A 13,748-nucleotide genomic window follows, 5' to 3' on the forward strand; every position below is an offset into this window, starting at 1 on the left:
ATGTAATGCGCGCTCCTGCTGGCTTGACATCCTTAGCTTTCGTTTTGTCCGCCATTACTCCGCCAGATGCTTAGTGAGCAACAACTGAGCAGGAGCTTCCAGAAAGTAAGAAAAGACTGGCTTCTAGCACTGCCACAACTCCAGCACACACCCCACCAGGCAAAAGAAACTTAAAGGTTACTCGAGCGCTACTAAAAGAGCGAGGAAGGAGTTCCTCTCTTCCATGTACGTACATGGACGCAAGCCACAGGCGCGAGCGTTTCACTAAGCTGCAGTTACGCCCAAGGCCTGCAGAGGTCGTTGTTTCGCATGAAATGCACAAACTCCTTAACGCACCTTTAAACACACCATCTACATGTAAGTGGGGGAAAATGCAGCTTTTATAAAAAGTTGCCACCATGGTTAATGTATGGTTTCATTACACAAACAGCATTCAATGGCCCAATATGAAAACTGCCTTGTCTTCATTGTTTCTGTCATTTCCATGTAAAGCTGTAAAGTGACATTGTTTTCAAAATGTTGCTGTGTAAATGTGAAACTCTTCTGAAACGAAAACTCAAAAAGAGTTGAAACACTGCTGTGTACTGTGAACGGAGCCTTAATTGTGTTTTTTAAAATTAATTGTGTTCCCATCTTACCTTGAAAGTATGAGTTGCGGCCTGTGGGAGAACACTGGAGAAAATCACAGATATGCAGCAAGAACATGCAAATTATGCACAGGAAGGCCAAACTACTGATCCTAAAAAGGTTAGGTCCTGAGATGTTTTGCATCTGCTATCAGGTGTAGACACGCGCTTTGTTTTCGTCTGCAGACCATTATCACACCGACCCTTGTTTATGGAACGACTCTCTGTCTCGTCGTGCCACTCAAGCACTCACGCTTTCTTTGTTTGAATTTATGAAGAAGTCGGTGTCCTGAAGGAGCAGACGGGTTTCATCTCATTTGCGGGTAACACTCCATATCCTTTTCCATTGGATGCATTGTTCATTTAACCACTGATTAATATCTTGTTTAAACAGTCTGCAGACACATCACTCTTTTGGTGTGTTCATAAATTCTCTGGAGCAGATCAACACAATGGCTCACATTCCTGGCATTTTAAGGAAGTCCCTTATATCACTGCATCTCCTCTCTACCAGAGACACACGAACCCAGGGAATATGACACTAGAGGAAAAACAACTATCCAAAGGCATGGCTGTTTATTTCATTTATTATTTAATTCAGGTGGAATTACGCAACATTTTGCTGCAAGCAGTGCTCTGCCTTCTTTAAATGCATCCTTCAATCTTTCACCTTCGGCACACCTGATCTGTTTTTGTAGTTTAGTAATTGATAAAACAAGATCAGTACAGGAAAGATTCTGCTCAGACAAGCTGATGCTCTCAACTCCCCACTGGATGAGGAGAGACCTCCGTAGATCACGGACTCATCAAGCATAATGACGCTTTAACTTTATTTTGCACATAAAATCTAACGGAAGACAAGCAGGTGTGTCAAACACTTTCCAGTTCAGGGACGACACACAGAACAATTTCATCTTGAGAGGGTCGGACCTTTGAATTTATGCCAGAATAACCTTTAAATGTAATCTTTAAAGTTTTTTTTAATGCTGTTGTGGCACAGAATATGTGCGATGACAATGTCTATATTTTCACACAAACAATTATTATAAAAAAAATACCTCAACAAAGTACCAATTTTAATGAAATCTTCTCTTGCAAGATACATTGGAATTAAAAACTTCTCCTATATTTGTTGCATTATGCATGCTTTTACAAGCACACCATGACAGCATGGCTTTGAGGCTAATTTGACAGCAGTGAGGGAGCTGACTTTCATGGCCGTTATGTTTGGGTCGAGAGATGAGAGCCAAAAAACTAAGCTTTTCAAAGTAAGACACTATAAGGGAGCGTAAACTAACAGAACTCAGAGAGAGGAGGCCTAAGCTGCAGGAGCACAACCACACAGAGCAGAATGTGGTCAAACCCACAAACCTGAGCAGAAGAACAGCACAGTTTATACCAAAGACTCCAGGAGACGGCGATCACACACTCACAGGTAAAAGACATCAGGACAGGGAACAGATGTCAAACGTGAGGAGGGGAAGCCAAGGAGCCTGAAGCAACAGCCATGATCACAATTTCACACAAAAAGAAAAAAAAAAAAAACCAGACAAACATGAACCATGACATGGCAGCATCATTGAGAGACCGTGGCCCAGCGCTGTGTTGGGACATTTGCTTGAAAAATATATCAGTACTTTCTTTGAAACGTTTGCAGTTTTCTTAGTGGTTTGGCAGAAAAGATTGGAGAATCTTGGAGAAGCCTGATGTTTGACGAATCTCACCTCATTAACACAACTGAAAACCAAAAAAAAAATGTACATTACAACAATAAACAAATCAATACAAAATCTCAAAGGACTGAAAAATAGAACTGTTTAGTTTGTCAGTTCTAATCCAGCCTTTCTTTTCTTCACTGGCAGATATAATTAGAGATTTCACAATTACATAGCACATTTATAACAGCTGCTCATTTAATGTAAAGACCTAATATTGATCATATAAAGGCTTCCAGTCCGCTGCTGTATGTCGAACTGTTGACTGAGAAGAAGCAATAAAAACTTGATTATTCTCATTAAGTCCTACTTCACAACTCCACCCACGACAAATGTTCTTCAACTGTGTGTCTTGTACTAAAAGCTCATAGAGAGCACAACCGTGCACTTAACTTTGACTGGCAGCTGTTTGCAGATCCTGAAGGATCCAGAGGATCTAAAGTGGAGTCCGTGGAGTCTGTTATGTCTCCAAAATCAGGAACATGTTGACTCTGGGTGACGCTGAGAATTTAATCAACATATTGGTTAACTTTAGACTCGAAGAATTCTTCTTTTAACTTAGATTGCTCTTAGCAACCAAATATCTGTCTCTATTTTCAAGATCAGGCTTCAAACCTTGATACTGAATACAGCTTACAGCTGAGGCTGGCTCTCCGTCTCTGTCCTCTCTTTTACTCTCTTTAAGTTTTCTCACCAGAACAAAAGAAATTCTGAGTCTGATTCTGCAGGAAGTCTCCACCTCTGAGTTCGCAGGTTTCTTCCAGCTAAAAGGGGTTTTTTTCCTTTCCACCATCGCCTTCATTTGGCACGTGTATCATCATTGGGCTTTTCTCTAGAAACATTATTTGAATTCTCAGCTCCCACAATGTCCCCAGTGTATCCTGGGAAAATCTGGGTAAAACCTCAATAGGCCTAAATACCTTCTTCAGTGTGGAAGATGAGTTTCCCGTCTGTTGAACTGGAGGTTATTTCTGTTTTTGTCATAGAAGAAAAAGTTGACATCCAACATCTGACTGGAGGAAATGTGGATTTTAGCAGATCAATCCAAATCACAGGAGTGGCTCTCTGTTTTCCCCAGGTAATCTTTATGTGTGTCAAACAAATAATTGCGCCCAATATGCATACATGTGTGTGCATGTGCTTGTATAATCTCCATAAGTCGAATAAAGAGGATGAATGGATGAATATCCATCCAAACCATGCCATTCTAAGAGCACATTTCTTTAATTCTTCGTCCCGCGTGTCATCACGTCTCTGGCTGTTTGTAAACTACACATCTCAGATATTAAGGGTGTAATTAAATCATTGGGTGTGTGAGACAAAGCCGGTGGCATCACACCCTGAAAGAACTTACAATTACATAAATATCACTGAATAAATATTACTGAAAATAATCAAAAAATCATGATTTTACCCTAACAGAAGGCAGTCAATCAGAGTAAACTGGAGAAAAGTTCAAAATAGTTGATGAGGAAGGCGTTATTATTACAGGTTTTGTATCACAGCAAACACATCCCCAAGTAATCCAAATGTATTAGATGCAATGTACAAATGACATAAATAAAAAGTGAAGGGACTGGAGTAATCAATATGATCCAGGAGCATGGGCTTTTGTACAAATGAAAACGCATTTCCAATAATGCAGTCAGTATAGATGAGTGTGGATCACACAAGGAAAAGGGTCTGAAGGGGGACTCAAAGACTTTAGGCGTTTTGAATAACTGTAAACGGTATAATGTCAGTGCCACACACGAAGATCCTTATGATTTTTTTTTTAAAGGGTCTATTTTATCGTGTATTGATCCAGAGCTCCCTTGTACTCACTGCTGTCCAACACAGAACAACATGTCACTCATCACACTCCACCTCTGATAAGAGTCAAGGTGGAGTTTGATCCATGAACCAGGCGGCCATGTGTGATTGGGTTTCACTGGGACCAGCAGACCCCCTTTTCTTTAACAGTTTGGACTCCCACCCATTACAGACATCCATCCTTCTCGGAAATGAACTCCCTGCGAACAGACGTGGTTTGAGGTTACGCCTCAGCTCCACCAACAATGCCACTTTGATCTGCTGGAGGCGTTTCACAGGGATATACATGGTGGGATGTAAGAAGTTGAACCTACCGCAGAGAGAGAGAGAGAGAGAGAGAGAGAGAGAGAGAGAGAGAGAGAGAGAGAGAGAGAGAGAGCGAGCCGTGAAGGATGCCCTGTGTGTGTGCGTGCGTGTGCACGTGCGTGTGAAGACTTTTAGCAATAGGACCCTGAGGATTTCTCTGCTGGAAAAAAAAAAAAAAAGATCTGCACACCTTTGACACAAAGATGTGGAGAGAAAAAAAAAGAAAAAAGAAAAGAAAGTTGTCCACTACAGTGGAGAAACAGGCCGAGCGGTGCGCGAGGCCATTGGCTGAGGGGGGGCGGACAGGAAGCCGCCATGGCTCCTGAGCTCCTGAGGTCACAGCTCCGGGCGATATAAATGTATTGAAATGAAGGACTGCTCCTCAGCCTCCACCATCTGCAGGACAATATGAGCGCGTCCGTGGCCGTGTACCGGAACATTTACACCGAGGACCGCTTCAAGCAGGCGTACGGCTCGGACGACAGCGGCAGCGGCGGCGCGAGGCTCCGGGAGCGGCTCCTGCTCCGGTGCAGGTGTTCGAGGCTCTCCTGGCTCCACCTGTTGAGGCAGAGGGTGCCTGTTTTCAGCTGGCTGCCCCGGTACAGGCTCAAGAAATGGATTCTAGGAGACACCATAGCCGGGCTGACTGTCGGGATCCTGCATATCCCTCAAGGTGAGTAAAGTTAGTAGTTCATACCTTCAGTTATTAGTCGTGACGATGGGGATGAGTGAATTATATGACACAAGGACGTAATGGTTCCATCTGTGTAGAGTATATTTTTATACTCATAGAAATTATAAACTGTAATTAAATCATTATGTAATTCTGAGCCTGTGTTTTTTATTTTTTAACTTTCTTCTATTTATTTATTTATTTATTTATTTATTTATTTATTTATTTATTTATTTATTTATTTATTTATTTATTTATTTGTGGAGCTAAACTGAAAAAGAATTTCCCTCTGGGATTATTAAGGTATCCTCTGGGATTATCTGGGCTTGTTAAACTATTCTATTCTATTATCACTACCACTACTACTACTTTTACTAACAACAAAAACAACAACAATAATAATAACAATTCAAATGACATATAATTGATATTAATGTAAACTCAATAATATTTTCAGAAGCTTGGCTAAATAATTTCATTATATTTTCATTCCATGAATAGTTCATGTTGAAAAAGTACAATTCATGATGATTTTAATGACATAGTAATGATGATAATAATGATAATAATAATAATAATGATAATAATAATAATAATAATAATAATAATAATAATAATAATAATTCATCCAACTCATCTCTATATATAATTTATTTACCACTTTAAATCAGTGCAAGGGAACCAAAGTGCTGCATACCCAGAAAAGTGTAATAAAACACTATCTAAATCAATGCATTAAAAATGATAGCATAGTGTAATTCTTTTCCTTCAAATACATCTAAAGACATACTAAATAGGAACCTTTCTAATTCACATTACCATGTGACCTGTCACTCTCCTTCTGTCTTAACTCCCACAGCATGTCTCAGCTGTAATATTCAGAAATCATCCTGTCTTTTTGGTGTCCCTCTCTGAACAGGCATGGCGTTTGCTTTACTCACATCAGTGGCTCCAATATTTGGACTCTACACCTCCTTCTTCCCTGTTGTCCTGTACATGATTTTCGGGACAGGTCGCCACGTGTCCACAGGTAAGACGTCTCCTGGATCTGGAAGTGGTTTGTCATGATGCTCGTCGCTGCAGCTGAGACAGAAAGTCTTTCCTCAGGTACCTTTGCTGTAGTGAGTCTGATGACCGGCTCCGTGGTGGAGCAGCTGGTTCCTACTCCTCTGGGGATGAACTCAAGTTCACCGGAGGCGGCTGACTTTGAGGCCCAGAGGATCGGAGTCGCCTCGGCTGTTGCACTTCTGTCAGGACTCATCATGGTGAGAAAGAGGCAGAGTTCATGTCACACACTGCCAAACTCCTGATCTGCGATGACTCTGTGTGTCAGACACTCATGATGTGTTGTTTTGTGGAACAGCTCTGCATGTTCACGCTCCAGCTGGGCTTCCTCTCCACATACCTGTCTGAGCCAATCGTTAAGGCTTTCACCAGCGCCGCTGCCTTCCACGTCACCGTCTCACAGCTGCAAAGCATGCTGGGCCTTCGCCTGCCTCGCCACACGGGGACCTTCTCCCTCTTTAAGGTACTGAGCCGTGCTTCATGAATATGATGGAGGTGAGCCGTGAAGTGTTCCTCACACTGCTCTGTGCGCTCAGACTTTGGCGTCGGTGATGGAGAACCTGCCTCACACCAACATGGCCGAGCTGCTCATGTCTCTGCTGTGTCTGGCCGTCTTGGTCCCAGTGAAGGAGATTAACATGCGCTTCCGGCAGCGCCTGCGCACGCCCATCCCCGTGGAGATCCTGACAGTAAGCGAGCAGGGACAATGAGGGTAAAGTTGATATTCACATTGTGATCATCACTAAGTTATGATGTTATGTTTGGCTCCTCAGGTGATTATTGCTACAGGCGTGGCCTACGCTGCCTCCCTGGACTCTGCCTACAGCATTGAGATTGTCGGTCACATCCCTGCAGGGTAACTTCCAGGAGCAAAAGCTTGTTTGGTTGTTCTCTAAATGTACTTCAAATAAATTTATTTCTATTTTCTCCTCTCCTCAGATTCCCAAAACCACAGATGCCGTCCATTCAGACCTTCCCTGCTATTGCTGGAGACACAGTCGCCATCACTTTTGTTGGTTATGCTGTTTCTGTCTCATTGGCAATGATTTATGCAGATAAACATGGTTATTCCATACATCCAAACCAGGTAAAATCCCGTCATCTCACAGCAGCTTGGCCAATATGCCGCGTCGGATTATCATCAGCTTCTTACCTCCTTTAAATGTGGTTTGATTTCAGGAGCTGCTGGCTCATGGCATCTCCAACACAGTCTCTTCCTTTTTCACATGCTTTCCCAGCTCAGCCACTCTGGCCACAACCAACATACTGGAGAGCGCAGGAGGATACACACAGGTAGCGTGTCTTTTAACGCGTCTTCAGCGGATCTCATAGATAAATGGAAAAACATCATTTTCTGCTATATTTTTACGTGAATATATTTTTTTCCCTTCAGCTGTCTGGCTTGTTCACCAGCCTGGTTGTTCTGATTGTCCTGCTGCTGATCGGGCCGCTCTTCTACTTCTTACCCAAGGTGAGCTCAAAAGGGTGAGCGCCGCGTAAAAGCATGGCTGGCAGTGGGAGGGAGAGTTAACCCTGGCTGACTGTTTCCCATCAGGCAGTGCTGGCATGCATCAACGTCACCAGCCTCAGGCAGATGTTCCTGCAGTTCCAGGACCTGCCAGAGCTGTGGAGAGTCAGCAAGATTGACTTTGTAAGACCGTTTAAAACAATTTAAGACATTGAATTCCATGGCAGCTAAATAAAACTCAATGCTGCAGTCGAATGAGCTCTGAATGTGTCAGTGTGTGACTGTGTGTGTGTCTGTGTGTAGATGGTTTGGGTTGTGACCTGGCTCTCCGTGGTGGTACTCAACGTGGACCTTGGCCTTGCGATCGGGGTGGTCTTCTCGATGATGACCGTCATCTGCCGCACACAGAGGTACCTTTCCGCGTTCGCTTCTGTTATCAAATTTCATGTTTAGAACCTGGAAAGGTTGAACGCACAAACTCAGAGGAACATGAACGCCTCACTCATCTGCAGCAAAAACGTCAACATTTCTTGAAGTAAACATTTTAAATCGATATTTTAAACTGATAACTGTGGTTCAACAGGGCCGGCTGTTCAGTCCTCGGCAGAGCCAACAACACTGAAATTTACAGACCTCTAGAGAAACACAGCAAGGTGGGAAAAGCTTCTGGTGAAAACAAACTGAAAATATAAGAAACTGAATATTGAGCCTCAGGCTTTTGTACACAAGATACACAAAACATCCTATTTTCCTTGCAGTGTTATGAAGTGCCTGGCGTGAAGATCCTGACGTACAACGGACCCATTTACTACGGCAACCGTAGCTTCTTCAGGGAGGAAATGAGCAGGCTGCTGGGCCTGACGCCAGAGAAGATCCGCAGTCGAGAGAAATTCAGGAAGGCGCTGGAGAAACGGGAGCGGGAAACCGCCGTCAACACGGTGGTACGACGACCGCACTCAGCAAAAATAAATACATTTTACATTGTGCTAGGAAATTTTACCCAGCTTCAGTGTCTCGCTGTTTCCTCTTTAGGAGGGAGGAATCGCAAACACATCGTTTTCCTCAGAAAATGAATTCTTCAAATCGGGTGAGAAATGTGTCCGAAACAACGTTCATGTAGTTTGGTGTCAGTTTCTAAGAAAGATTTGCAGTTTTGCGTCTGATCTCATTATGCCGGTCATTTATAAGAAATGTATTTTTCCTTATTGTTCACAGAAGCCTCAGAGAGTGACGTCCAGGCGGTGCTGATCGACTGCAGCAGTGTGATCTTCGTTGATGTTGCCGGAGCGAGACTCTTCACACAGGTCAGAGGAGCAGGAGCTTCCACTCCTCGCTGTTCGCCGCGCTCTGCTCTGCTCCGTTTCTCTCTGCGCTGCATCAAAGTGACTGGATTGCTTTTGGCTCCTCGCAGATTTGTACTGAGTGCCAGAAAATAGGAGTCCATGTGTATTTGGCAAACTGCAATGGTAAAGTCTCCTTCTCCTCCCCTGTGGTTTCATCAGCAGTGCTTAGAAAGCTGCTAACTGACTGCTAACAATCCTCCGTTTCCTCAGAGAGCGTCCTGAAGATCCTCACATCCAGCGGCCTCATGAACTACATGAACCCACAGCATATTTTCGTCACTGTCCACGACGCTGTGATGTATATTCAGCAGCAGAAGGTATGGATCACAGCCTAATCCCTGAAATTTCCAGCGGTGGTTTTTGAAAATGATGGTTATGACTGTCGTCTGTTGTAGGAAAAACCTCCGGAGAGCAACACGACAGTCTGGGTGTGAGAAGGGAAGGCGCCGACGAGTCATGCTGATCATTTTACTCCTAAACTGTTACTGAAGCTGTAGCCTGTGTAGCACAGCTTTTGCAGTGTTACCACTTTCCTTTGAGCTTTCAGAACACAGTTCTTGCACACTTCATCATCAGTCAGGTTTAAATGAAGAAAAAACACTCGTCACACAGTACAAACATCACTACTCATATTTATAATCTATTTTTTTTTTAAATTTCCGTACATGTTGTATTTTGATTTTGTAGTATTTATTTAGTTTGTTTATTGTTACATACTGATGAAAATGATGGGCCCTGCATAGCTTGCTGATATGATTGTGTATTTATGCATCTGGAAATATCTGTGGACAGTTACCACCACTTCATACAGATTTAGTTTTATTGTTTGGAATCTGGAGTATGATTGAGGACTTTATAAATAACCTTTGTACAGCAAGTGTGCCATCCAGTGGCAGATTTCTCAATAAATATATTAAAAAACAAAACTTTTGCAGTGTCTTCTTTTTTCTGAGGTTTTCTTAGCTATTTTCAACAAGCAACAGTGAAAAGTTTGGAAGTTTCTTGACTGACAGGTTACAGTAGTTGTTAAGAATTAATATAATTTAGAGTGTAAACACAGGAATGTGAAGCATGCCACTGTGTCAGATTGTGATGGGGGAAGAAAAGAAGCCTTTGTATTTGGTGGATTACTGTAGATTTATGTGTCTGTTCTGAGAATGAAGAAATACAAAAACTCCCCACTGACATCAGGTACAAAGTAAGGTAATTCATTAAAACAAAGACATAAAGGCATAAAAAGAATAAGTAAAAAAATAAATAAATCGAAGATTATTATAAGTGAAACTTTATCAACTATTATTGGAAACTCTGAGCAAATTTTTTAAGTCCTGATTTAGAATAAATGTATGTTTTTTTCCACAGGTGAGGAGTAAAGGAACCAAAGCTGCTTCACCTCGTTCTGCTGACTTTGGAAATACTCAGTAAACCTCTTCCTGAAGACCTCAGCGGTCTGCATGGTTCATATTTATTGAGTCTATATTCAAACCTGCTGAAAATAAATTCATGAACTCATTTTTTCTGAATCTTTTTCTATAAGACATCTTTTAATTCTTGCAGTAAATCGATTTTGTTGTTGTCTAAATGTGGGTCTGAGTTCATGACTACACAAACACTTCTGCAGATATGACTGATTCACTCGACATGCAACATGCAACATAAGCTTTACTTCAGTCCACCTGAGTAGTTAACTCTAAATAGGGCACATTAAGGAACACATTTTTAGAAAACTCTCTAATCTCCTCTTATTACCTGCATGCATCTGCCAGTGATGCTTTCCCCTGCTGCCATGCTGCCCTCTGCTGTCCAGCACTTTAAAATCTGTCCTTCCTCTGGTCCTGAGCTCCAGTTTGTTACCTTGACCCGATAAAACTACATGTAGTGAGTTCAAAAACAGGACAAAAAAAAAAAAAAAAAAAAAAAAAGGAAAGAAAAAGAAAACCTAATTATTGCCTTGCTTGATGTTGGATAGCCAAGTTATTAATTTTTTCCTGTGCATATTTCAAAGAGGCCTCTAGACACTGCACCCTTTGGGTTTTTCCCTTTAAAGCTCAAGGAGTGTTTCACTAATTGGCAGGAAGTAGTCCACTTCAATTAGAACATGGTACACAAGGCTCTGGCCAAATGTTTATTAATCCACCACACACACACACACACACACACACACACACACACACACACACACACACACACACACACACACACACACACACACACACACACACACACACACACACACATCGGAGGGTCAGTGATTTTAACATAAAGCTCACCTATAAAAACACATGAATGAAGAAGTCAGGCTGCAAAAATGCTCATTTGTTCCATACGTGCACAAAATTGTATTTGCACAGTTATCTGTGCAAATACCTGTCAGATGTGATTATAATAACTCCAGTAAAAAGGTAAAGAGAAGAGTGTGTTGACTCATACGTGACATTAAGCAGTTGTTGTAGACAGTGAATTCAAACAGTCAAATGTAATGTAACCACACTTTTCAGGTAATTTCCTTGACAAAAGAGGTCAACTGGACTTCTGTGTCACTCCTGTTTGATGCTTTGTTGCCATCTTGTGGTAGGAATTTGGAACGGCAATTCATGTCTTCAGTCAGTTGTGCATCCATCCCATCATGTCAGCTCATAATAAACCCTGCATCCCATCACAGACACAGACAAATTCACATTCTAGTGCAACTCAGATTACTAGTAATTTCAAAAACAAAATCTATATATTTTGTGCTCTGAGAAGAAACCAAAGGAAGAGAAACACATGGCCACTTGTGGACCACGCCAACACCTTTCTATCACGTTATTTTAGTTAAACACATGGCCGTTTCTTACGGTGGCCGACAGGTGCAAACGCGCTGCAAACACAGAAAACACATGCAAGAAAGAAACGCTGCAAGAAAAAAATGCTGCAAGAGAAAAAAACGCCGCAAACACAGAAAACACCTGCAAGAGAAAAATGCTGCAATCACAGAAAACACATGCAAGAAAAAAAACACTTGCAAGAAAAAAAAACACTCGCAAGAAAAAAAAACACTTGCAAGAAAAAAAACACTTACAAGAAAAAAAAACGCTGCAAGAGAAAAAACCGCTGCAAACACAGAAAACACTTGCAAGAGAAAAATGCTGCAAATTCAATCCACAATGGAAGTGCGCCAGCTCGCTCCAAGAAGAAGAAGAAGAAGAAAAAAGTACGGAAGCCCTACAAGGACATGGTTAAATACTTTTTTTTTATTAATTTCCTCCGCTTTGCCGTGATAACGAGTTAATTTCAGTGGTTTATCAGGAAGTCGACTTATTTTTCCACGTTGTCTCGACAAAACGACAATACGGTGAACCGGGAGTCCCAGTCTTTCACCAGACAGCAACGCTCCGCTGCCACGGACCACAGACAGAGGTGAGTTCAGCCTGTTTATGAGTTTTTTGTACTGTTACTCATTTCTGAATAACTTATATGATGCACGCAAATCAAACAACTGTCTGTCCAGCATTTGCACAGTGGAACTGCGATATTTAGCCTCCTAATGCAGGACCTGTGTGTTTTCTGGTGTCTGACCCAGACTGTCTGTTCTGGAGCAGCTCAGAGAACTGCAACAACCTCACCAAATTCACCAGGTCAGCTTTTCCATGCTGCTTCATGCAGACAGGCATATGACTTGTAAGAAAAATAGTGGAGCAGTGAGTTAAAAGCTGATGGCGACAAAATCAAAGACAGCAAGCAGACTGCTGGAGAAACCTGTTGCAGGAGTTCTAATCAGTGTAAAACTTAAGTGGGCATGTGGTTGATAAGGGTCTCATTCAGTTCTGCTTTGTTTCATTTTTTCCCACAATACTTTTATTGATTTTCAAGTTTTATAGTGAAAGATAAACAAAAGATAGCATAAGAACACAGCTCAAAACTCAAACACCCATTCACACCTGGTAGACCTGCACCAAATGACTCATATATGTACATACATGTACACACACACACAAAACCAAGTGGCATGCACAGAACACTGATAATGGCGAGAAAGAAAATAGTAGTAGTTTGAATGTCATGTCCAGCTCTGCTGTAACATCTCTTTTCATTAACTCACTCACATGCTCACTAACTCACTTTCATTTACTCACTTATTCACTGACCGATGTCTTGTATCTTTTTTATTTTACAGAAGGAGCTGGACGTCGTGATGACAATGTGGAACACCGGGATCCAGCCAGGCACTAAAAGATACGATCCCTTCCATGGAAAACCTTTCCTCTGTATCATGTACCAGAACTTTACCGAGCACAGGACGACCTCCAGCCAGTGGACAGAGGGAACATTGTCTTGGAAGAGGACATCTGTCTTTGGAAAACTGACTTTGTCTGTGATCCAGATCTTCACCAGCTCTGCCTTGTGGTCATAAATAAACTGAATCTTGAGGCAGGTCATAATGCTGCTGAGGCAACCAGACTGTACAGACAGCCGGAGACTTAATGAGAACACAGCTGTCAGTCAGATTAACCCCCACCTACCAAAACTGTTGCCACAACAGCCAATATTAAAAACTAGCCTACCGCTTTGAGCACACTTCCATTTCCAGTGTTTTATACACCCCTGTTTTCTGATTTTTTTTCTTTTTTTACAGTGTTAGTTTGTATGAAACATATCATGGATGCACTGAAACAAATAAATGTGTTCAGTTTTAATGTGGGATGTTTGCATGTCCTCTAAGTCCAGCTATGCTTCACAAATATCCATTTTCTTAAAGAA

At 41.9% G+C, this 13,748-nt stretch overlaps 1 protein-coding gene and 1 long non-coding RNA gene across 2 annotated transcripts; both read left to right on the top strand.

Moving 5' to 3' along the window:
* The first annotated feature begins 4,867 nt into the window (after positions 1-4,867).
* slc26a10 (solute carrier family 26 member 10) lies at positions 4,868-9,563 on the top strand. The gene is made up of 18 exons (XM_030118700.1): positions 4,868-5,132; positions 6,052-6,162; positions 6,240-6,397; positions 6,496-6,660; positions 6,734-6,886; positions 6,971-7,053; positions 7,137-7,284; positions 7,377-7,490; positions 7,591-7,668; positions 7,753-7,848; positions 7,969-8,075; positions 8,249-8,318; positions 8,424-8,606; positions 8,698-8,752; positions 8,881-8,969; positions 9,077-9,131; positions 9,219-9,325; positions 9,404-9,563. Exons 1-18 carry the CDS (start codon positions 4,868-4,870, stop codon positions 9,440-9,442), a joined length of 2,076 nt encoding a protein of 691 aa, XP_029974560.1. The 3' UTR covers positions 9,443-9,563.
* A 2,825-nt stretch (positions 9,564-12,388) lies between these two features.
* On the top strand, positions 12,389-13,443 carry LOC115408555 (uncharacterized). Its single transcript, XR_003933775.1, has 3 exons — positions 12,389-12,407; positions 12,590-12,625; positions 13,165-13,443. It is a non-coding gene; the product is annotated as an uncharacterized LOC115408555 (long non-coding RNA).
* The last annotated feature ends 305 nt before the right edge of the window (positions 13,444-13,748 follow it).

Source organism: Salarias fasciatus, chromosome 20 (assembly GCF_902148845.1).
Source record: "Salarias fasciatus chromosome 20, fSalaFa1.1, whole genome shotgun sequence".
Classification (NCBI taxonomy): Eukaryota; Metazoa; Chordata; class Actinopteri; order Blenniiformes; family Blenniidae; genus Salarias; species Salarias fasciatus.